The sequence below is a fragment of the Polyodon spathula genome, chromosome 18 (genome assembly GCF_017654505.1).
Source record: "Polyodon spathula isolate WHYD16114869_AA chromosome 18, ASM1765450v1, whole genome shotgun sequence".
In the NCBI taxonomy this organism is placed as follows: domain Eukaryota; kingdom Metazoa; phylum Chordata; class Actinopteri; order Acipenseriformes; family Polyodontidae; genus Polyodon; species Polyodon spathula.
The window spans coordinates 12,570,858-12,595,343 of record NC_054551.1 but is presented as its reverse complement, the minus strand read 5'-3'; the positions used below and the strand labels follow the sequence as shown (position 1 = coordinate 12,595,343).

Sequence of the window (24,486 nt, the reverse complement as noted above, 5' to 3'; positions counted from 1 at the left end):
CTGAAGATTGCATGTTTGATTACCTTGCACACCAAACAAATGAAAGAAACACCAAACTTTGGTGTCATTTTTTTCTCTCAAACTCCCCCTGTATACTACTACAACCCACAAAAATATATGACCAAATTCAATGTGAAAAATCTGCAAAAATGCAGAAAATCTGACAGGGGGCAAATACTTTTTCATGGCACTGTATACATACATGCATTCATAGATCAATATACTTACACACACATTCATACATAATAATAATAATAATAATAATAATAATAATAATAATAATAATAATAATAATAATAATAATAATAATAATAATAAGCAATATAAAACTTACATTAAAACCCACTAAGACAAGTAAGTTTTCAGTCTTGAATTAAAAACTGTAATGGTCCCTGCTTCCCTGATAGATGCAGCAGAGCATTCCACAATAGAGGAGCTTTACAAGAAAAAGCCCTCCCAGGGTGATTTTGCTGACACTGGAATAACCAGTAGCCCCGCATCCTGTGATCTCAGTGTGCGATTCGGAAGATACGTCCTGCAAATAACTAGGTGCTAATGCATTCAGGGCTTTACAAGTTAACAACAAAATCTTAAAATCAATTCTACACTCCACCAGAGCCAGTGCAAACAGGCCAAAACAGGGATAATGTGTTCATTTTTCCTGGTTTTAGTCAGAATTCTAGCGGCTGTATTCTGAACAAGCTGTAAGCGAGAAACCACCCGTTTCGGGATACCACAGAAAATAAATAATAAGTCTAGCTTAGCTATATTTCTCAAATGATAAAATGATAGTTTAGTAATTTTTGTAATGTGATTCTCAGATGACAGATCAGGATCAAAGATGACCCCTAAATATATAATTTCTAGTTTTAGTTCTAACGAGAGACTGCTAAGGTCTAGCTTATGTAAATTGATATTCTTTAGTCCATGCTGTGGGTCTATAAGCATGACCTCTGTTTTGTCAGAACTGAACATTAAGAAGCTCTGTGACACCCAACATACAGCTAACAGCACCCCAGTAGAAAGACTGCCTGGATCTAAAGACAAGTATAACTGAGTGTCATCTGCGTAATAATGGAAATTCATTCCATGCCTGCGGATAATATCAACCAATGGCAACATATATAGTCTATGTTCCCACTAGCTGCTCACCACGTCGCCACAAGCGAAACGTTTTCACTTGTGGCTCAACTATTTTTCCCCAAGTTCGCCATGGTGGTGAAGGCTTTGAAAAAATATATTTCTGTAAGAATGCCAGCACATTCAGCATGTGCTAATAGATGAATCAATACAAACTGTTTAGTGTGATTTCATTTTGCCCAATAAAAGCCCTTTAGCTTGATCACGTAACATATGCATGCCACAAATGTTGTGTTTGGTGGACAGAGGCTCTAATTAGAAACAGTCAGCTGACGGCACTGCTTGTAAAAAAAAAAAAAGAAAAAAAAGGCATCCAAAGGGGAAAAAAAGCATTTAAAAAAATTGTACAAATAACTAGAATCATGTTCCAAAAGATGTAGCCCAAGGAATACCAGTCACCTATGCACACAACTAAAATATGACCCTGATACTAGTCACAGTGAGGTGAAGCAGTCATGGTTTCAAATCAAACTTTTCACAGATGGCAAGCCAGAAATACGCAGCTTCAAAAGATAACAGCTAAGTTTTTGTTTTGTTTTTTTCATTGTTTGCTATCCTCTCAAATATATTTTGGAAATAGTAATAGAATGGATTCAAAAGATGAACAATTTAATACAAGAATAAACCTATTTATTATTTTAAAAAGAAGGATTCGTCTCGCTATGATTTATTGAGTCTTAATGTCAGAATCGGTGTAATATTACTGTCAGCAGTCCCAGGTGAAACAACATGGTTAAAAAAAAAAAAAAAGGTTTGTTCTTAAACACAGTAGTGGTTGTACAATCCTACGAATTAGTACAAGCTTGTGTAACTAGAGCTGCGGTTGGTCAGGAAGGCAGTAATATTAACATTTTTGCCTTGCTGAAACAGTATGTTTATATTGTGTTTATAGTATTATGAGTATTAATAAGTGGCTAAAGTTTTTTCAGTGTGGCTAAAAAATGTTACGTTACTTTAGCCACAATGGCTAACTAAATGAAAGTCTTAGAGGGAACGTAGATAGTGAAAGCAACAAAGGAACCTAAGACAGAGCCCTTCGGAACACCACAGGCAACTTCTGACAGATCACACTTAATTTCCCTATAGAGACAAACTGGAACCTATTGGAAAGATAAGACCTAAACCAAGATAGGACAACTCCTGACAAACCCACTAAACTTTGAAGACGATTCAATAGAATGGAACGGTCCACTGTATCAAAAGCAGCACTAAGACCTAGGAGAATTAAAATTGAAGGAATGCCAGTCAGAGGTTATAAAAAGATAATTACTACCTTAACATGGGCCATCTCGGTGCAGCACGAAATCCAGACTGAAATTTCTCAAATACAGTATGACCAGTTAGAAACTTGTGTAATTGATTAGAAACAACTTTCTAATGGCAAACTTGAAAACCATGAAATAATAAACTTAAAAACCTTGAATGAAACAAAATCAACAAATACAATAAAGCTCAGTGCTTTCATATGTTTACAGGGTAGCAATATTGGCACAAAATGTATTTGGACTGCCAGCCAAGAACTCATTGTTCTGATTATTACCTAAAAGATCTACAACCAAAAGCAAGGGATTTAAAAACACTAGAGACATACTCCCAGAAGCAAAGGTTTGAATAGGATAGGTTAAACTGGACTGTAAATAATCAAAAATAGTTGTTAATGCTGAATCGCTTGGATCCTTTAAGACCCAACTTGACAAAGCTTTAAGATAAATCACCTACAAGGAACCAGACAAGCATACCAGTAGATGTGCCAATTTTTTTCTGTGTTTCTTATTAGGTTATTTATTAATCTACAGAGCAATTGCTACCAAAGGTGTTTGACTGCTTCAATTCCAAATATAGAAAATAGGAAGAAAAGGTTAATTAGTTTGTAGGGAAGGAAGAATGCTGACCACAAAGAGTTAAAGTGGATTTACAGACCTCAGACTGCCTAATGTTGCTTTAGGTACGGTAGTCCAGGACTATTGCTAATCAGGGTATGAGAAACCAGCCGTGGAGACTGATTACTGGGCTTCAACAGCTGACAGTGCATGGTGTGACACAATCTACAGCTGTTCAAGCTGCAGTGTATAACAGAGCATCTTTGTACTCTCTTACATAGCAAATGGGACTTTTCTTTTTTCCTTACTGCAAGCAAACGAACAGCTGGTACCCAACAAGTACAGCATAGTAGGGATGCACTGATAATCGGTAGCCTACCGACAAGGAAATAAAACGCAATCATCAGTTTTTGTTATTTAACTGATAATTTACACTAATATTGATGTTTGAACTTCTTCCTGCACAGAATTTTCGGTCAGACGGGCTTGATATACTAATAATGACGCAGTACTGTGTAACATGATCAACCTGCAGTAATATCAAAAGAGCGGTGATTGGATTATTATTTTTTTTTTTTTTTATATCTGAAGACAACAACACGATAGCGAGTTGTGTGCAGCAGAACAGACTTGATGCTGCATTAAATCCAACAATGAACTGTGAGTAGAATGTTATTATGATGCTTATTTAAAAAAGCTCTCTTCTTTGAATATTGGGATTGTTCGCCTACCCTGTGCTGTTCAACACCTCTCCACATCCGAACAGCAAAACAAGTCCTCTTAGTTAGCGCAGACTTCCGGGTCGTTACATTATTATTAATTATTATTATTATTACTACACAATGTACTTCAAAATGGCCTTTTGTAATTCGTGTTTATCTTGCTTACTCTGTATTGGCTGCGGGGGTATTCGGAGGCATTTTGAAGTAGAAATTGATTACTGTGCCGTCTTAAGTAAAAATTTAAGTTTGACTGAATTTTGTAACCGGAAATGTTTAAGACTTTTTTTTTTTGATTAAGTGAACATTTTTAAGCAGTATATGCTTAAAATAAGAATATAACAAGCATTGTTGTAGTTGACATTGCACAGGCTACATTTCTTTTCTACTGTACAGTACAGGTACAAGTTATTATACACAATGTTTCTCAGCATGTGGCATTAAAAGTTAATGTAACATTATATATTTTTTTTCTACATGTTTCTAAATGTTTTTACTGGTACAAATGCAGAACTATTTTTGTGTCTGTTGTAAAAACAAATGCATAAATTGCTGTCAAGCACACAATATAATACTACGTTATTCTTTGTATTCTTTTTCTGTATACAACAGGTAAACGCTATCTGTTCATTTTTTAACATTTATAAAACAGTTTAAATATAGGCCCTATGTCTTGTTCGAGTAGTTTACAATAGCTTACCTGCACTATCTCTTATTATCGGTATCCTATCTGTGTAGGCTGTTATGGGTAGATAACCATCATCTTTTGGTATCGGCCAAGAAAATCTTTATTGGTGCAGCCCTACAGTACAGTGGTCACCCTCAGGTTTGGTAATCATATATTTAACCAGCTTTCAGGGATAAATATATAAATCTCACACATTCTGAAAATAGTGATAAATGCTACAATTAAAAATAATAAAAACCTCAATCATATTCTTAGTAGAGTCATTCGCCCACAAGAAACAGGACTTTAGAAATTCAAACTTTAAACAGTGACTGAAACTTTCAGTGATCTCGTCCATAATAAAACCTAAAACATTTGTAGCTGCATATGCTCTGCAGGGGTAGACAATTAACCTTAGGAGAACGCTGCGGTCAACAAAGTTAACCCTAACCAGAGATCTGGACCAGAGCACACAGTTGGAAATGAACTGCTGGTAGAATTAAGCAAGGAGGACATTTCCTTACAGTGATGAGGGTATGGAATGGGTTTCCCAGCCATGTTGTTGATTATGTACTTTTGACATCAATCAGCTAGTAGGAATAGGTTGAGTATAGATGGGCCGAGTTGCAAAAGGTTTCATAAAGCAAATGACGACTGCCACTTTAGCCATATATCAGAAAATGATTACCCCGAGGGAGGGCAATACTGACTGACACTTGTCCCGGAGGTTAGTATTGCCTTCCTGAAGCGTAATCATTTTCTGATATATGGCCAAAGTGGCAGTCGACATTTGCTTTATGAAACATTTTACAATTTGTGACTACGAAACAAACAAGACAAAAGTTAAGTGAGGCAGGAACCTTGTCAGCAGCCGAGACCGGCAGGAAGCAAAAATGACAGTCAGGACGTATTTGGGCAGTAAATAAATATTGGAAAAAAAATAAATAAATTGGAACAATCAAAAAGGTTTTGATTTATTCAATTTTTTTGTTCTCATGTTATACCTCATTTCCATGATTAGTATTTCCATACCTTGTCGGCATGGTACTAAAACAGCCCAGTAATGGAAGCATGCCAAGTTGACCCCACAAAATATATAAATCTGTGTAGATAACAGAAATGATGCAATAGGTACAATGGTAACCAAGGTAACACATGTTATCGAAGACACGGCAAGATGGATATGTTGAATAGTTTTTTTGTTTTGTTTTGTTTAAGCAATTGTAAAAGACAACATAAAGCCTGTTAAAGAAGATTTACATTATCACTCAGAACAATATTAAGTTATATACAATTATTTTGTAAATTCACATTGGTTTTGCATAAACACTCTGACAATAACATTTTTTTTTTAAAAATTAGATTTAATTATTGACCTTATTTACAGAAAATGGATGAATTATTAAACTTTATGAACAAAAAATGAAAATGACTGAAAGCACAATAAAAAAATCAATATAATTTACACAGAAAGCAGGTGTCTCACGGACAGTATTGTGTGGTACCAAACTTTTCCGCTACAAATAATCGCTGGTTTTCAGCTGCTGCAAATCTGTAACTTTCCCTCTATCTCTCTTCCATTTCAATACAAGTCTTGTAAATGGCCAAAATGCTGTTCTTTTTTTTTTCTTCACAACACTGAGAAACATTTATTTCTAGTCCGGTAGGCTAGTGATATAAAGTTACACTTTTGTTCCTGTTCTTAACAACATTATTCAGTTGCTTTTGGATGTTATATTCTCAACATGTTTTTTAACAGAGTTCTTGGTTTGTTTGCCAACATTTTTTCTGTTTCTTTACACATTTGTAAACCCCCCACCCCTCTGGCTCTGGGCAGCTATCGTGCAGTGCCAGTATCAGGTACAAAAGGAAGCTGGCACGGCATGGTGCTGACATTCCATGGCATGGTATGAATAAAAATCATGGAAACAATGTGGCACACATTTATAACCATGACAGAACCAAGCACGGAGCTGCAGGTTCATGGAAACAAGGTATTATTTAAGAACATAAGAACATAAGAAAGTTTACAAACGAGAGGAAGCCATTCGGCCCATCTTGCTCGTTTGGTTGTTAGTAGCTTATTGATCCCAGAATCTCATCAAGCAGCTTCTTGAAGGATCCCAGGGTGTCAGCTTCAACAGTATTACTGGGGAGTTGATTCCAGACCCTCACAATTCTCTGTGTAAAAAAAGTGCCTCCTATTTTCTGTTCTGAATGCCCCTTTGTCTAATTTCCATTTGTGACCCCTGGTCCTTGTTTCTTTTTTCAGGTCAAAAAAGTCCCTTGGGTCGACACTGTCAATACCTTTTAGAATTATGAATGCTTGAATTAGGTCGCCGCGTAGTCTTCTTTGTTCAAGACTGAACAGATTCAATTCTTTTAGCCTGTATGCATATGACATGCCTTTTAAGCCCAGAATAATTCTGGTTGCTCTTCTTTGCACTCTTTCTAGAGCAGCAATATCTTTTTTATAGCGAGGTGACCAGAACTGCACACAATATTCAAGATGAGGTCTTACTAGTGCATTGTACAGTTTTAACATTACTTCCCTTGATTTAAATTCAACACTTTTCACAATGTATCCGAGCATCTTGTTAGCCTTTTTTATAGCTTCCCCACATTGTCTAGATGAAGACATTTCTGAGTCAGCAAAAACTCCTAGGTCTTTTTCATAGATTCCTTCTCCAATTTCAGTATCTCCCATATGATATTTATAATGTACATTTTTATTTCCTGCGTGCAGTACCTTACACTTTTCTCTATTAAATGTCATTTGCCATGTGTCTGCCCAGTTCTGAATCTTGTCTAGATCATTTTGAATGACCTTTGCTGCTACAACAGTGTTTGCCACTCCTCCTACTTTTGTGTCGTCTGCAAATTTAACAAGTTTGCTTACTATACCAGAATCTAAATCATTAATGTAGATTAGGAATAGCAGAGGACCTAATACTGATCCCTGTGGTACACCACTGGTTACCACACTCCATTCTGAGGTTTTTCCTCTAATCAGTACTTTCTGTTTTCTACATGTTAACCACTCCCTAATCCATGTACATGCGTTTCCTTGAATCCCAACTGCATTCAGTTTGAGAATTAATCTTTTGTGCGGGACTTTGTCAAAAGCTTTCTGGAAATCTAAATAAACTATGTCATATGCTTTGCAATTATCCATTATCGATGTTACATCCTCACAAAAATCAAGCAAGTTAGTTAGACACGATCTCCCTTTCCTAAAACCATGTTGACTGTCTCCCAGGACCCTGTTACCATATAGGTAATTTTCCATTTTGGATCTTATTATAGTTTCCATAGTTTGCATATAATAGAAGTCAGGCTTACTGGTCTGTAGTTACCTGGTTCAGTTTTGTTTCCCTTTTTGTGGATCGGTATTACATTTGCAATTTTCCAGTCTGTCGGTACCACCCCTGTGTCAAGAGACTACTGCATGATCTTGGTTAGCGGTTTGTAAATAACTTCTTTCATTTCTTTAAGTACTATTGGGAGGATCACATCCGGCCCAGGGGATTTGTTTATTTCAAGAGCTCCTAGTCCCTTTAACACTTCTGCCTCGGTTATGCTAAAGTTATTTAAAACTGGATAGGAACTGGATGACATGTGGGGCATGTTGTCCGTATCTTCCTTTGTAGGAACAGTTGTGTACGGCAAGTTACCCAAAGAAATACATCAAGACTATACTTTGTAAAGACAACATAGAGCATCCACTTAAAGCTCAATTTATATAGAAAGTAATCATTTATATATTTGCTATTTTTTTTTCTTCATCTACGATTTTGCCATTTGTATCTCTTAAACATTTAACCTCCTCTTTGAATGTTCTCTTGCTGTTGTAATATTGGAAAAACATTTTGGAATTGGTTTTAGCCCCCTTAGCAATGTTCATTTCTATTTCTTTCTTGGCCTTACTTTAGCGGGAGGCACAAGACACTCGGGGCATGATGGGGAGGGAAAGTAACAAAAACAAGACAAGACAATGTCAGTAGAAGCGGAAACATTTTAAATAAAAAACTAAAAATTACACATACAGGGAAGATGTCCTTTTTCCATTTAATTGAAAAAGATATGTTGAACCAGTATAAGTAACTGTCTCTGCACAGATGAAGCAAGAGAGTACAGCGGATGATTTCTCTTTATGAGGGAGCCTGCCGAGAACATTCTGGAGATTGGATTAGGAGTGTGATGAAGTTAATAAAGTTTAATATTGCCTGATACATGCAATATAGACTGCTTTTTTAAGCAATATTGATTTTTATAGATGGCCATGTGAACTTCCTTTGACCAATGAAACACTTGGATAAAAATCCATGTATTAATAAATCTTGTATTTGATATGTCTGGCGCTTTATTTATGAATGTGCATACATTAATAGATCCTGTATTTGCTGCTAAATAGACCTTCAGTGTAGAGGGGCATTTCCCTTCATCAAATAGGTTCTGTAAAAATTGCAGTATAACTCCCATGGGACAGGCTGTAGGGTCAAATCCCTTAGGCAGGCATCACATTTGAAAAACACCCCACTTGTACCCATAATGGGAACGTGTGTACTGCTCTCTGGCATTCTGCAAGGTGTCAATGACTCTATTATAAAACCCCAGGAGACTCAAATGGTGACGGCGGGAGCATGGCGAGTGGTGGGAAAGCATACAGAAGCTGCCTCGGCCACTAGTGTGCATGTGTATTGTCAGCCGGTTCCCGGCACCCATTATTGAGAACCAAAGGGAACAATGGGTCGATCCTTGGGAAGCAAACAGGTTCCCCTGTGCTCTCCTGAACTGTTGCCAAATGAGGCTCACCACGTCTGCCTGCAGTTCCAAAATATTTATATGGCAGCCCTGCCACGGGGGTCTCCATACTCCTTGCGCTCCCCTGCCGTACCACAAAGCACCCCAGCCAAGGCTTGACGCATCTGTGGTGATAACCTCCCTTCTGTTAACGCTGCCCAGCAAATTGCCCAAACATAGGTGAGCAGGCTGTGTCCACCAGGATAGCGTTTCAATGCAAGTTGAAAAACCCTGCTGTTGAACCAGCTTTGCAGAAGGACATGCGCAGAAGACCCAAAATATGCTGCCTTCAAGCCCAGGAGCTGCTGAAAACGTCACTACTGTGAACTTTCTGTTGTGCTGAAAATGCTTCAGACAAGCGGCTATCCTCTGCACTCTGTCTTCTGACAGAGAAGACAGCATGGCTCTGGAATCCAGATGCACACCTAAATAGGAAGCTGTCTGTGAAGGTGTGAGGTGGCTCTTTGCATAGTTCACTGACAGACCTACCCAAAGCAGGTGGTCTGTGGTGAGTTTCGTGTGAGCCCCTGTCTGCACTGGAGATTGAGCACAAATAAGAACATAAGAACATAAGAACGTTTACAAACGAGAGGAGGCCATTCGGCCCATCTTGCTTGTTTGGTTGTTAGTAGTAGTAGAAATGAGACAATCATCCAGGTAATTGAGCACTCTGATACCCCTGACTCTCAATGGAGCCAGAATAGCCTCCATGCACATTGAAAAGGCATGGGGAGTTAAAGAGAAGCCAAATGGCAAAACCCAAAATGTTGCACTTTGGAAAGGTTCCTACCCACTAAACCCTGCATTGTTTATTCGGGCAGGTAGCATCTTTGGTCAAAAGCACTAGCTTTGGGGTTTGCACCAGTGATGCAGTAGCGGCAAAAGCTCTGCTGACAATGTTATATGAAGTACTGGTGTTGCGCTATCCGACTCACCCTCCTCAGAGTGGAACTCTTGATCGACTACCTCCTCCGAAGCAGCGATAGACAGCAGATCCTCTTGCTGCCATTTTGCGTGTACTTCTCCCTGTTGCTCTAACGGCACAGAGAGAGCAGGTGTAGCAGTGTGGTCATGCAGTAGCTCAGCCAACATGTTGCCCTGTTGGGAGACCGCCTCCCAGAGCTTATCCAGCTGCTCAGAGCTCTCTGATCTATGAGACCAGTGGCTTTTTTTCCTCTTCTTAGGAGGGGAAACCAGGAGATGGGGCGGGAGAAGGAGAAGGAGGAGGACAGGATGAGGAAGACCATGAAGCCGGTCTCCCACATGAGCTTTTCCTACTCTCCCTAAGCGCAGAGCCCTCATGAGAGGATACAACTCTCTCTTTTTGAGCCGAGGAAGGAAGGGAGCCTTATCCAGGTGGAATGGACAAAGAGCGCTCTACAGAGCTGTGTGATACTCGCTTCTCTAATGTAAGCCTAGAGAAAGACGTACAAAACTCACGGGAGTTGCGGTTGGCAAATCCCTCTTTAGCGTGTTCCGGACCCAGAAAGGCAGTGCATCTGCCATGCCTGACTTCCATAGGGAGACCCGTCTTACATATGTCTCCGGGACGGACTGCATTTAAATAACAAGGGAACTAGTCTACTCGGAGAAAAGATCCTCGAGCAGGTTCGGAAGCATTTAAACTAGAAAGGAAGGGGGGAGAAATCAACAAAAAAACAGAAGGGAGACCGCATCAAAACAAGAACAACAACTCAGGTAAGACAACCATTAAATGTATTTATCTAAATGCTAGAAGTATCAGAAACAAAATTCTAGAACTTGAAGCTACTGCACTAACAGGTAACTATGATGTGATAGGTGTTACAGAAACGTGGTTATCTGAGAGTGATGGGGACGAATATAATATTTGTGGGTATACACTTTATAGGAAAGACAGGCAGGACAGAAGAGGAGGAGGGGTAGCGCTATACATAAGAAACAGTCTTGAAGCCCAGGTGTTAAACCTGGACAAAGAAAATAAAACCGAATCAATATGGGTCAGAATAACAGACAAAAATTCAAAAGGCATAATAATAGGAGCATGCTATAGACCGCCAGATTCAGACGGTGAGCACAATAATCTGTTATACAATGACATTAGAAATGTGTGTAGCAAAGGAGAAGCCATACTAATGGGGGATTTCAACTTCCCCCAAATAAAATGGGAAAACCCGGTGGGTAGCGCGAAGGAAGAAATAGAAATGGTGGAAATGACAAATGACTGCTTCCTAACACAATTTGTGAAGGCACCCACTAGAGGGGAGGCATGCCTTGATTTAGTCTTTTCAAATAACGAAGATAGAATAACTAAAACAGAGGTCAGAGAACCACTGGCAAACTCAGACCACAACATGGTCTCATTTGAAGTGTTTTTTAAATCCCCAAAAGTAAAGACTAAAGCTAAGGTTTACAATTTTAGAAAAGCAAACTATGAAGGTATGAAACAGAGACTAACAGAAGTAGATTGGAGTAAAATAGAGAAAACACCCACAGAAGAAGGATGGTTGTTCTTCAAAAATGTAGTACTAGAGGCGCAAAACAATTATATCCCTAAAGTAGACAAATCTAAATGTAAAACTAAATTGCCAAAATGGTTTAATAGATCAATTAAAAAAAATATTCAGCGAAAAAAGGCACTTTACAGAGCATTAAAAAAGGACCAAAAAGAAAGTACGCAGAAAGAGTACACAGAACTGCAAATGCAAGTCAAAAAGGAAGTTAGAAAGGCCAAGAGAGAAATAGAAATGAACATTGCTAAGGGAGCTAAAACCAATTCCAAAATGTTTTTCCAATATTACAACAGCAAGAGAACATTCAAAGAGGAGATTAAATGTTTAAGAGATACAAATGGCAAAATCGTAGAGGAAGAAAAAAAAATAGCAAATATGTTAAATGATTACTTTTCACAAGTTTTTACAAAGGAGGATACTGACAACATGCCCCACATGTCATCCAGTTCCTATCCAGTTTTAAATAACTTTAGCATAACTGAGGCAGAAGTGTTAAAGGGACTAGGAGCTCTTAAAATAAACAAATCCCCTGGGCCGGATGAGATCCTCCCAGTAGTACTCAAAGAAATGAAAGAAGTCATTTACAAACCGCTAACCAAGATCATGCAGCAGTCTCTTGACACAGGGGTGGTACCGACAGACTGGAAAATTGCAAACGTAATACCGATCCACAAAAAGGGAAACAAAACTGAACCAGGTAACTACAGACCAGTAAGCCTGACTTCTATTATATGCAAACTTATGGAAACTATAATAAGATCCAAAATGGAAAATTACCTATATGGTAACAGGGTACTGGGAGACAGTCAACATGGTTTTAGGAAAGGGAGATCGTGCCTAACTAACTTGCTTGATTTTTTTGAGGATGCAACATCGATAATGGATAATTGCAAAGCATATGACATGGTTTATTTAGATTTCCAGAAAGCTTTTGACAAAGTCCCGCACAAAAGATTAATTCTCAAACTGAACGCAGTTGGGATTCAAGGAAACACATGTACATGGATTAGGGAGTGGTTAACATGTAGAAAACAGAAAGTACTGATTAGAGGAAAAACCTCAGAATGGAGTGTGGTAACCAGTGGTGTACCACAGGGATCAGTATTAGGTCCTCTGCTATTCCTAATCTACATTAATGATTTAGATTCTGGTATAGTAAGCAAACTTGTTAAATTTGCAGACGACACAAAAGTAGGAGGAGTGGCAAACACTGTTGCAGCAGCAAAGGTCATTCAAAATGATCTAGACAAGATTCAGAACTGGGCAGACACATGGCAAATGACATTTAATAGAGAAAAGTGTAAGGTACTGCACGCAGGAAATAAAAATGTACATTATAAATATCATATGGGAGATACTGAAATTGGAGAAGGAATGAAAAAGACCTAGGAGTTTTTGTTGACTCAGAAATGTCTTCATCTAGGCAATGTGGGGAAGCTATAAAAAAGGCTAACAAGATGCTCGGATACATTGTGAAAAGTGTTGAATTTAAATCAAGGGAAGTAATGTTAAAACTGTACAATGCACTAGTAAGACCTCATCTTGAATATTGTGTGCAGTTCTGGTCACCTCGCTATAAAAAAGATATTGCTGCTCTAGAAAGAGTGCAAAGAAGAGCGACCAGAATTATTCCGGGCTTAAAAGGCATGTCATATGCAGACAGGCTAAAAGAATTGAATCTGTTCAGTCTTGAACAAAGAAGACTACGTGGCGACCTAATTCAAGCATTCAAAATTCTAAAAGGTATTGACAGTGTCGACCCAAGGGACTTTTTCAGCCTGAAAAAAGAAACAAGGACCAGGGGTCACAAATGGAGTTTAGAAAAAGGGGCATTCAGAACAGAAAATAGGAGACACTTTTTTACACAGAGAATTGTGAGGGTCTGGAATCAACTCCCCAGTAATGTTGTTGAAGCTGACACCCTGGGATCCTTCAAGAAGCTGCTTGATGAGATTTTGGGATCAATAAGCTACTAACAACCAAACGAGCAAGATGGGCCAAATGGCCTCCTCTCGTTTGTAAACTTTCTTATGTTCTTATGTTCTTATGTAATTGCAGTAGTGTGCTATGCAAACAACCGTCAGCTGTAACTGCTATAACAGTATAGCATATATTACTAGTACCCAATGCACATTTCGCACGGTACAGTGCAAACGGTACACTGCATGGAACACATGGCACACTGCAAAAGGTACGGTACAGTGCAATGGTACGGTATAGTGTACAGTACGGCACGGTGCACGGTACAAAATACAGTGCAGAGCACTGTACACTAGCGTTACAGTAACCTTGTTCACTCAGAATAGTGGTACATCAGTGACCTACAGTTACAGAGGAAGCAATATGCAGGGATATCAACCTGAACAGATTCTGGCTAATGCAACACAGCACTAAGATTGGAGGAACTGCTAGTGAATCGGCAAGGTAAACTTGTTCATTGTACAAAGTACCGGCGGGAACAGGAGCAGGTCTGGGACCTACAATTACCACCGGAGCGAAATAGAGATGCCCACCTATAACGCGTTTTGGCTAACCAACCTGAGGAAAGCCTACTGCTAGAGCCCTAATAGTCTTCACACTAATTCTGCAAGCAGATATTAATGTGGCAACGAGACACCGTGGGGAAAAAACAACGAGCAGATTGACCCAGTGCAAGCGTCTTGGTCTAACTCAGGGCATCTGAGCCCTGCAGCCGCGTTAGTATTTCTGTGGAAGAAGACAGAAAGTACAATAGAGAGAACAATTTTTTTTCACACAAAACAATAACCAAACAATTACCGTTATTTTAATATATTTTTTTTATAACAATTTTTTTTGTTTTATTTTACGCTTCAACCGAAGCCAGCAGCTTAAGAGAGAGCACCAGTAGCCTACTTAAGGCGTGCGATCCCGGGGAAGGGGCAGCAGAGCACAACACTGCTGAACGACTAATGAAACAACAATGGCTGAGGGCACAAATGTAGCACATTTTACTAAAACAAGTGAAAACAATTGCAGCAAGCGTTAAAACACAAGCGAAAAGTCAGATGTAATACTTTGTGTCACTTATCTGTTCATAGATCGGTGAAAGGAAAAATGATGCAGATACTTGTGTCAGTGGTCGTTTATGCCCTTGGGGGTGGGCACTACTACGTCAGAAGCACTACGTGCAGCTTTGAAATATCTGTTCAGGTTAGACGGTATAAAGGATAAATACCCATGAGGTAATGGTTACATTTCGTACTTGATAGGGAACAAAAAACTGAGGCAGGAAGGGAACCCAAGGTATTCTACAAGATAACTGTATAGCGGTACCTGATTAGTAAAGGATCATAGGACATGACTTACAGTCTCTGCTTCACTTGTAGATAAGCCCAACGTGACAATTGTAATTGAATTCAAAGCTGGCTTGTACACAGTATCATAGCTTGTACATAGCTGTACATTGTAACTTGTTCCAATCCATTTATAAAGCTTTGTGCCTATGTATTGTCTAGCATGTGAACTATGATATTTTAGTTTATATATCTGTTCTTTATTGTGCTCTGATTCCTGGAAGAGTTTTGATGATTGCTGTCATGTTCATCTTACAGCTTACATTTTACATTCCTTATGTATCGATTAAACTTTCTTTACATGATACACCGTATCGTAATAGAGGTACGTATACTTTGTTTGTACAAAACCAAACTCATTTTAAATGATCTTTTGATTTTATAGTTGCCAATCAGGACCATCACATGTATTGTGATATACAGCGTACTGCGACCTGCACTTCGTCATACGTGTCATTTCACCCCTAATTAGATGTGAGCAAAATGGTGGGATAGCTTCAAACCGGAAATGCTCTTACCTTCTTTCATTGTCATCAAGATGTGCAAAGAGTACATTCTTGGAAATTGCCTTGGCCAGAGCAGTCATGGTTTTGTAGTCCTTTGGTATGACCTATAAGATAAACAATAAACATTATTGTTTCAAGTGGGGGCTATGACAGACAGTTACAGTTTTGTGCAGTTACATTACAGTTTTGTGTCTATAATGGAGTAGAAAATAAAAAGACCATCCAGGTACAATTTAGTTTCATCTTGGCTTGCTTTTTTTCACAGGCTCACAAAATACTGTATTATCTCTACCCCACTCAATCAAGCTCTCCGAGGTCACAGGATGCATGGCTGCTAGTTATTCTTAGGATCAAAAAGAAACATGGGAGGTAGGGCTTTCTCTTGTTCGTGTGATGCAGTCACACCTGCCCCCAAAAGCATAAAACAACTGCTGACAAAGACATAGTCACCATTTTTCAATAATAACGCAGCAACCTTGAAAGTTAATGGTTACATTTCTATTTCAGGGAACCAGGGTTATGATAATAGTCTAACGTTCCCTATCAAAAATGAAACATAACCATTACCTAATGGGTATGAATACAAAAGCTGTCGCAAGGCATTATTGCAGACCAACTGGAATGCTACAAGGCTAAGCATAAGGCCATCTTGCGGCGCATTATCGAACCCCAGTAACAAGTAACTAGGGCTAAAAAACTGAGGGAGAAACACCTCTATGTCTATTTGTAAGGACTGACACGGAAGTCATCTTTAATACTCTAGTTCCAAAGCCAGGGTTTTGTGGACCCACGACCTAAGTCTGTAGAACCTAGTAAAGGTATGGGGAGTAGCCCACACGCTGTAATGCAAATGTCACCCTGGAATAATGCCCACAAAGCTCATAGGCAGTCCTGCATGTGTCTGCTATCCATTTGGACAGCCTCTGCCTAGACGGGGCTTGACGATGAGCGTAACCCTTGTCCTGACCACTGTAAAAAGGAAACAGGTTCTCATTAAGGAGAAAGCCTGCACTTCGCTTACCAACTCTGCGAAGGTGACAGCAAACAGTTACTTGAGCGATAACATTTGACCTTAGCTGAATGCATGGAATCAAATGGAGGCTTCTAGGGTGCATTGAGCACCGCATTTAACATCCAGTGAGGAAAAATGTCCTTCATAGGTGGCCAAAGCCGCCTAACCACTTTCAAATAGTTTCGCCCAGTCAGGAAATTGAGCTCCTGGGGAAAAAGGAATCAATTTTGATACGGCGAGCTGAAATAGCTGCCAAAATAGCCATTTGCAGAGGAGGATTTCCAATCAAACACGTCCTGTCAAAATTGTAGTATAACTGCCATGGGACAGGCAGTGCAGTCAAAGACCTAGGCAAGCACCACGTCTGAAAAATGCCCCACTCGTATCCATACTGGGAGCGCATGGACACTGCTCTGGCATTCGGCAGGGTGTCAATAACCCTGCTAGAAAGCCCCAGACTGGGGGCTCCAAGTGGCGAATCCAGGCTATGTCACTGCCGACGGTGACTGGGTGTTCCTAGGGGGCGCACAATTGGTCGAGCGCCGCCCGGATAGGGAGGCCTTAGGTCAGCAGGGGAATCCACGGTTCACCACACACCAGCGACCCCTGTGGCCGAGAAAACCGGGGTAAAAACCATTCCCGACGACTAAATAAAAAAAAAAAAGAAAACCCCAGACAACTCAAATGTTGCCGTTCAGGGGCCAGACCCAGAGCCGCAGGATCGATGGGTTGGGATGCCACAGTGTCCCCCGCACCTGACTGAGCAAGTAGTGACGTTCAGGCTGGCGCCACGGCTACATGCTCTAGAGCTGCATCAGAGCTGAAACCACAGAGTCTCCTGGGCCAGTAAGGAGCTACTACTGGCCCGGCCCTGTCTGATTTTTTCCCAGACACAGAGGGAGAATGTCGAGTGGTGGGAAGGAATGTAGTAGCTGCCTCAGTCACTAGTGTGCCAAGGCATCTAATCACCAGTGGGCCCTTGGCTCCAGTTATGGAGAACCAGCGGGGACAATGGGTCAGTTCCTGGGAGGCAAAGAAGTCTACCTTGCTCTCTTGAACCGCTCCCAAACGAGGAAATGAGGCTTACCACCTCCAGGTGAAGTCTACATTCTGAGGCACTGGAAACTCCCCTTAAGAGAAGGTCCACCACGCAGTTTATCACCCTGGGCAGGTGTACTGTTCGCAGAGAGAGGTAATCATGTACCCAAATCAACAGCTTGCAGGCTACTCGATGCATGCTACTCGATGGAGACCGGGGGACCTGAGGCCACCTTGACACTGGGCAGGTTGTGCCCACTGTCACCAGGCAGCCATGATTCAATGCAGGCTGAAAAACCCTGCTGTTGAATCAGGCTTGGAGAGGGCACATGAGCAGCAGACCCAAGTAAGGGTCTGAGAAGCTGCTTCCATCAAACCCAGAAGCCTCTGGAATGTCACCACTGTGAGCTTTCTGTTAAGCTGAAAAAGCTTCAGACAAGTGGCCATTCTCTGCACCCTTTCGTCCAACAGAGTGGACAGCATGGACCTGGAGTCCAGACGCACTCCCAAATAGGAGGAGGCTGTCTGCAGGGTTGAGCTGGCTCTTTGCATGATTCACCAACAGGCCCAACCAATGAAGGTGGTCTGTGGAGAGTTCAATGTGGGCCTCCATCTGCACTGGAGACTGAACACAAATGAGCCAGTCATCCAGGTAATTGAGTACTGTGATGCCTCAAAGTCTCAATGGGACAAGAATAGCCTCTATACATTTCAAAAAGGCATGGGGAGCTAGAAAGAGGCCAAGCGTCAAGACTGTGAACTCGGACACTGTTCCCTGAGAGGTAAACCACAGGTACTTAAGTGTACCTGTTTTCACGGGGATAAGGAAATAGGTATCTTTGAGGTCTTCATGAAGGCAAATGGTTGTCAGTCTTATGAAAGTTATTTATAGTTGTGTATCAGCTCAATTATCTTAATATACAGTTCTGTACTATATTACAATAATATAGTTCATGCATGCTGTTATATACTGAACACTATTTTACTTTTCATATCACGCATTGCCAGAGACTGTATTGACTGCATAACATATTTCAAGTTGGTTTATTGTTCTGAACTTGTACAGTATTTTGGGTTACTTGTAATAAAATATATAAAAATAACTTAAAATAACAACATCAGTACTGCATCTCCAGCCAAGTCCCACCCCTTGTTCACGGTATTTTTCACATACAGTGCTGAGAAAGTTTGTGAACCCCTTAGGATTTTCACATATTTCAAACCTAAAATGTTATTAGATGTTAATCTATGTCCCAATAATAGATAAAGATAACCCGATTAAACAAATGACACAAAAACATGACACTTTTTACAGCATTCAATATCCATGTGTGAAAAAGTATGTGAACCTTTAGATTCAGTAACTGGTGGCACCCCCTTGAGCAGCAATGACTTCAATTAAGTGTTTCCTGTAACTGTTGGTCAGTCTCTCACATCTGTTTTGAGGAATTTTGGTCGATTCCTCCTTGGAGAACTGCTTCAATTCGGTGACATTTGAGGGCTTCCTTGCATGGGCAGCTCGCTTCAAAGGTCCAGGCTTTGACTAGACCATTCTAAAATGCTGAATTTCTTCTTCTGCAGCCATTCTTTTGTAGATCTGCTTGTATGTTTAGGATCATTGTCTTGCTGCATGACCCACATTCGGTTCAGTTTCAGCTCACAGACGGATGGCCTGACATTCTCCTGTAGAATCTTCTCATACAATGCAGAATTCATGGTTGTGTCAAGGATGGCAAGCCGTTGAGGTCCTGAGGCAGCAAAGCAACCCCAGACCATCACACTTCCACCACCATGCTTGGTTCTTCTGTTCGAACGCAGTGTTTGGGTTTCGCCAAACATAACGTTTCTCATTGAGGCCAAAAAGTTCTACCTTTGACGAGTTTGTCCAGAGAATATTGTTCCAGAAGTCCTGTGGATCATCTATGTGCTCTTTGGCAAACTTCAGACAGGCAGGAATTTTCTTTTTAGAGAGCAGTGGTTTCCTCCTGGCTATCTTTCCATGAACATCATTATTTCTCTGTCATTTTCTGACAGTTGAGTCATGAACACTCACATTAGCCAAGGGAAGAATGTCCTGCAGATCCTTGGATGTTACTCTGGGGTTGAGTGCTTACAGGTGAGTGCCTAAATAAAAATCTACATTTTACATTACTTGTGCTCATAAAGACGCACAGAGGCGGGAAGACTGCCACATACCTCCCCCCTTGTGCGCAGCACACACACCCTCAACGGCCATCTTCCCCCTTAAAAGCCCAAAAGGCCAGCACCGAGTCTTGAGCCAGGAAGGGAGGCTTCAAATGGGCCCATGGCTGCAAATGTTTTCAGCACCCCTGCTGGTAGTGACACAGCTGACAGCATGGTAGTCCACTCCCGCAGCGGAAAGGCTGTTGAGGAAGGTGGTCCTGACCACCCCAACCCCCCCCCCTTCTTCACAGCTGGCAGCTCCCTCCTGTGGGGATCCAGCCATAAGAACTCCTTCAGCATAATTGCTGCGGGGAAAGGTAGTCTCCTGACCTCTCCCCCTTTCTGGGGCTCTGGCCACAGTGCTCCCTGCGGCAAAGCAGAGCCGACGGCCTCCCTAGGTGATACGGAGCAGTAGGCAACCCCGGGCGATGCGGAGCAGCAGGCAACCAAGGGCGATGCGGAGCAGGTATCCTTGGGCAAAGTGAGGCAGGCATCCAAGGGGCAGTGACGTGAAGGCATCCCTGGGAGGTGACGTGAAGGCATCTCCGGGCAGTGGCGGAGTCAAGGGCAGTTGTGGTGCTGTGGTTGGCCACTGGCAGTGGCCGCGGCGTCCGGGCTATTTTCTACCATGCTCCCCTCAGCAGATTATGCAGTGGCTGCTGAGGAATGCCAACATCACACCCTGGTCCTTTTGGTGAAGGGAGAGGCAGCTCCTGCTCCTTTTGTATGAACTTGTGTGTTATGGCTGCTTTTGGGGGGAATCCACATACCTTCAAAATACTATTTGCGCAGTTATTTTTCCTTACAGTTTTTTTTTTCTTTGAGAAAGACAGAAGTAACAGGCAGCTAGTAAGTAAATGAAACCCATTTAAATGGTTATGTGTCTTTGCTGTTGCACAGCTTACTGTTTTAGGTCAACTCAGAATTTTTTGGGTAAAAATATCATTGTTTCTGGTCCTTTACCTGTCATTGGGAGGGATTGTGAAGCCTTCAGCGGACTGTTTTCTCTTAGTAATTGGTTGGCAGATTGGTGTGCTTCAGAAAACTTGGGTTTTATTGACAATTGGGATAGTTCTGGGAAAGACCGGGGTTCTTTAGGAAGGATGGTCTACACCCAAACAGGAAAGGTACAATTAGATTTGCAGAAAATATAGAGAATTACTTTAAAAATCTCTGACTGGATGTTTCCCTTCTACCACCTGATCAGTCTTTTAAAATGACTTACCCAATTGAAGTAGTGTCAATCCCCTGCTGTCAATCTCTACCTTCTTTACAGGAATCATGTATTGAGAATCTAGTCAAAGGTATTACAACAACACCCACTGCCAATGTACCACAACCACACTTCATTGTGCATTGCTGAGTACAAGATATCTGGCTAACAAGCGTGTTTTAATGAATGATTTTGTCCTCGAAGAAAAAGTAGATATTTCAACTGTAGTCAAGACATGGTTAAAACAAGATGATAACGCACCCCTTGTAGAGGCCTGTCCTACAGGCTTTTCTTTCGTTCAGAAGGCACGTCCTAAGGGACTAGGTGGTGGCATTGCAACAATTTTTGGAAAATATCTCAATTTTAATTCCAAAAAAATAGAGAGCTACACTACATTTTAGCTTCTGTCTTTTATGATCCCTGGCCATAACCCTATTATAGTTTCTGTAATTTATCACCCCCCTGGATCAAATCTTCTTTTTTTGTCTGAGTTTGAGTTTTTATCTATGGTTGTTGTGAACCACGATAGAATTTTACTCTCAGGTGATTTTAATGTGCATGTTAATGTTGACAGTGACCCCCGTGGTAGAAACATTTTGGGAGTGCTGGAATCGTTTGGGTTTACTCAGCATGTCACGGGTTCTACTCATGTTCATGGCCATACTCTAGACCTGGTTATATCTTGTGGTTTAACTATTCAGAATCTTTCCATAAAGGATCTAACAGTTTCAGATCATTCTGCTGTTATCTTTGATATATTATTGCCAGTATCGATAAAACAGATCCCATGTTGTGTTAAAACTAGAACTTTAAATGCATTAACAGCTAATAAGTTCCTGGAAGTTTTGACTGTTCCAGCACTCACTTATTCAGGAGTAGTTGCGGAGCTGGTGGATAGTTACAACACAACTCTTACAAATACACTCGATAGTATTGCACCTTATAAACATAAGAAATTATCAACAAAAAGATTTTGCCCCTGGTTTAATGAAACAACATGCATATACAAATGTATCTGTCGTAAAGTAGAATGTAGATAAAAAGCTACTGGACTCCAGGTACACTATCTACATTGGAAAGACGGTGTTTCTAAATATAGGGCTGCACTCTCAAGCTAAATCAGTTATCTATCAAATCTTATTGATAAAAACAGAAATAACTCAAGATTTCTCTTTGAGACAATAGCAAAATTAACAACTCCTCAATCGGAATGTGTTACACAGAATACCCTCTCAGTAAGCTTTGACGAGTTTATTAATCACTTTTTTAAAAACTGACATTAGAAATCAGACTAGTAACTCTGTATTAAACCTAGACTTGTCAGCAAATAAAATTACTGATACTGATACAGCTGGATTCCTTATTCAGAAAGCTGAAATCCACAATTTGCACATTAGATCCTATTCCTACCATATTTTTTTTAAAAGAGATATACCCAAAATAAATACCACCGTTTTAAATATTACAAACAGTTCTCTTTATCAGGCATTGTGTCAGACTCCTTTAAGACTGCAGTAACAAAACCTCTTCTTAAGAAGCCCGCCCTTGATCCCACCGGTCCTAATAATTACAGACCTATTTCCAATCTCCCTTTTCTGTCCAAAGTGTTAGAAAGAGCAGTGGCTGGTCAGCTCAATAGATTTCTTGATACACAGAATATTTCTGAGAATTTTCAGTCTGGCTTTAAGCCCTATCATAGTACTGAGACAACACTAATCTGAGTAGTTAATGATGTTCTGCTGTCCTCTGACTTGAGCTCACCTTCGGTTCTTGTTTTACTTGATTTAAGTGCAGCTTTTGACACCATTGATCACTTTCTTTTAATTGATCGTCTTGAACATTTGGTGCGATTGTCAGGCACTGTCTTGTCTTGGTTCTGGTCCTATCTCTCAAACAGATTTCAGATTATAAAAATTGAAGAGGAGACCTCCTTTTTGTCAGAGGTTACATGTGGGGTCCCTCAGGGTTCAAATCTTGGCCCAATTTTATTTTCTCTTTATATGTCACCCTTGGGTGACATTATTCTGCTAACATTTTGCATACCTGTCTTGCTGACATTAAGAACTGGATGTTTAGTAACCTTTTCATGTTAAATTCAGACAAAACAGAAGTGATGATACTGGGGCCCCAGAGAAAACATGAAGATACACATTTGACTGATGTTTTATCTGATGGACTCTGTACAGATTTTAGAGCTGAAGTAAAAAACCTAGGTGTTATATTTGATACAGAACTTTCTTTCAAAGCACAAATTAAAAATGTCACAAACATGTCCTTTTTTCATTTAAGAAATATTGCAAGACTGAGAGGTATTCTTTCCAGGCAGGATGCAGAGAGATCAATGCATGTTTTTATATCCTCTATGATTAACTATTGCAATGGTCTTTACTAACCACAACCTTATTTCTCGCCTTCAAAATTGTACAAAATGCTGCAGCTAGAACTTTAACTCTGTCAAGATGCGATAGCATTTCACCCCGGTGCTGGCATCTTTGCATTGGCTACCAGTTAGTTTTAGAATAGATTTTAAGGTACTGCTGCTAACTTCTAAGGCTTTAAATGGTCTCACACCTCCATACCTTAAAGATCTTTTGAAACCCTATGCCTCCAATTGCCGCTCCAATCATTGGATGCTGGCCTACTGTCTGTACCTTTATTCAGAAAAACAACTTACCCATCACAATTAGAGAAGCCCCATTAGTCAACATCTTCAAGTCTAGACTAAAAACCAATTTCTATAACCTAGCATTTTCATCCAGATCAGCTGATATCCTCTTGCCCCCACATTGTTCGCATTGTTTTTGCTTTTTTTTTAACCTATTTATTTTATTTTTTTCTATATGAAAATCATATTTTTATAATACAGTTTATATATTGTTTTGTTTTTATTCTGTTCTTTTTTAAAATGCTTACTGTTCAGTAATATGTATTGTTTTTGTCTTTGTGAAGCGCTTTGTGGCGACTTGTTGCAAAAAGGGGCTATATAAAAATAAAATTGAATTGAACTGAATTGAATTCTGTGTGGTTTTACATTGTGAATTCTGTGTGGTTTAATAGTGTTCACTGAAAAGACGATTGCAGCGGTATAGCGGTAATGTGTTGAAAGATTTCCTTTTTTTTTTAAAATACAGTATAATTGTACTCCATGCTTTGTCCAGTGTGTTTCTGTACATTTGTAGGTATTGTGTAGCCTATATTTGAGGTTAACCTGGAGAGAAAATGTCATACCCAGCCATTCTGCATTGCTAGTAAGTGGATCATACTTGAGGCACCACAGCACTTGAGACGAAATGCTCATGAAAATCTTTTGCATACTGAACTTGCACGGGGAACTACATATTACATGGGAATGGGTACATTTCATAAAAACCATGACATCTGTGAAAACCTTGAACAAAATGTAGCTAATAACAGACTTTACGTCTCATACCGTAATGCAACTCCAAACTCAAACTTTACATCGAGTTTCTTCCTGAACACAAATATTCTTGACAATTTTTAAATACGTATTATAAGCAACAATTCTTGGTTGGCAATTGTTCACAGCAATACAAGATTCAGTGCTAGATTCTCAAAGC

General features: G+C 40.1%; 1 protein-coding gene across 3 annotated transcripts in view; it reads right to left on the bottom strand.

Annotated features, from left to right (window-relative positions):
• LOC121330810 (cAMP-dependent protein kinase type I-beta regulatory subunit) overlaps positions 1-24,486 on the bottom strand; it is a 190,071-nt gene that overhangs the window by 92,628 nt on the left and 72,957 nt on the right. For all 3 annotated transcript variants that reach the window (XM_041277619.1, XM_041277620.1, XM_041277621.1), the window contains one exon: positions 15,474-15,565. In XM_041277619.1, coding sequence (XP_041133553.1) covers positions 15,474-15,565 — 92 coding nt within the window. The remainder of the gene's footprint in view (positions 1-15,473; positions 15,566-24,486) is intronic.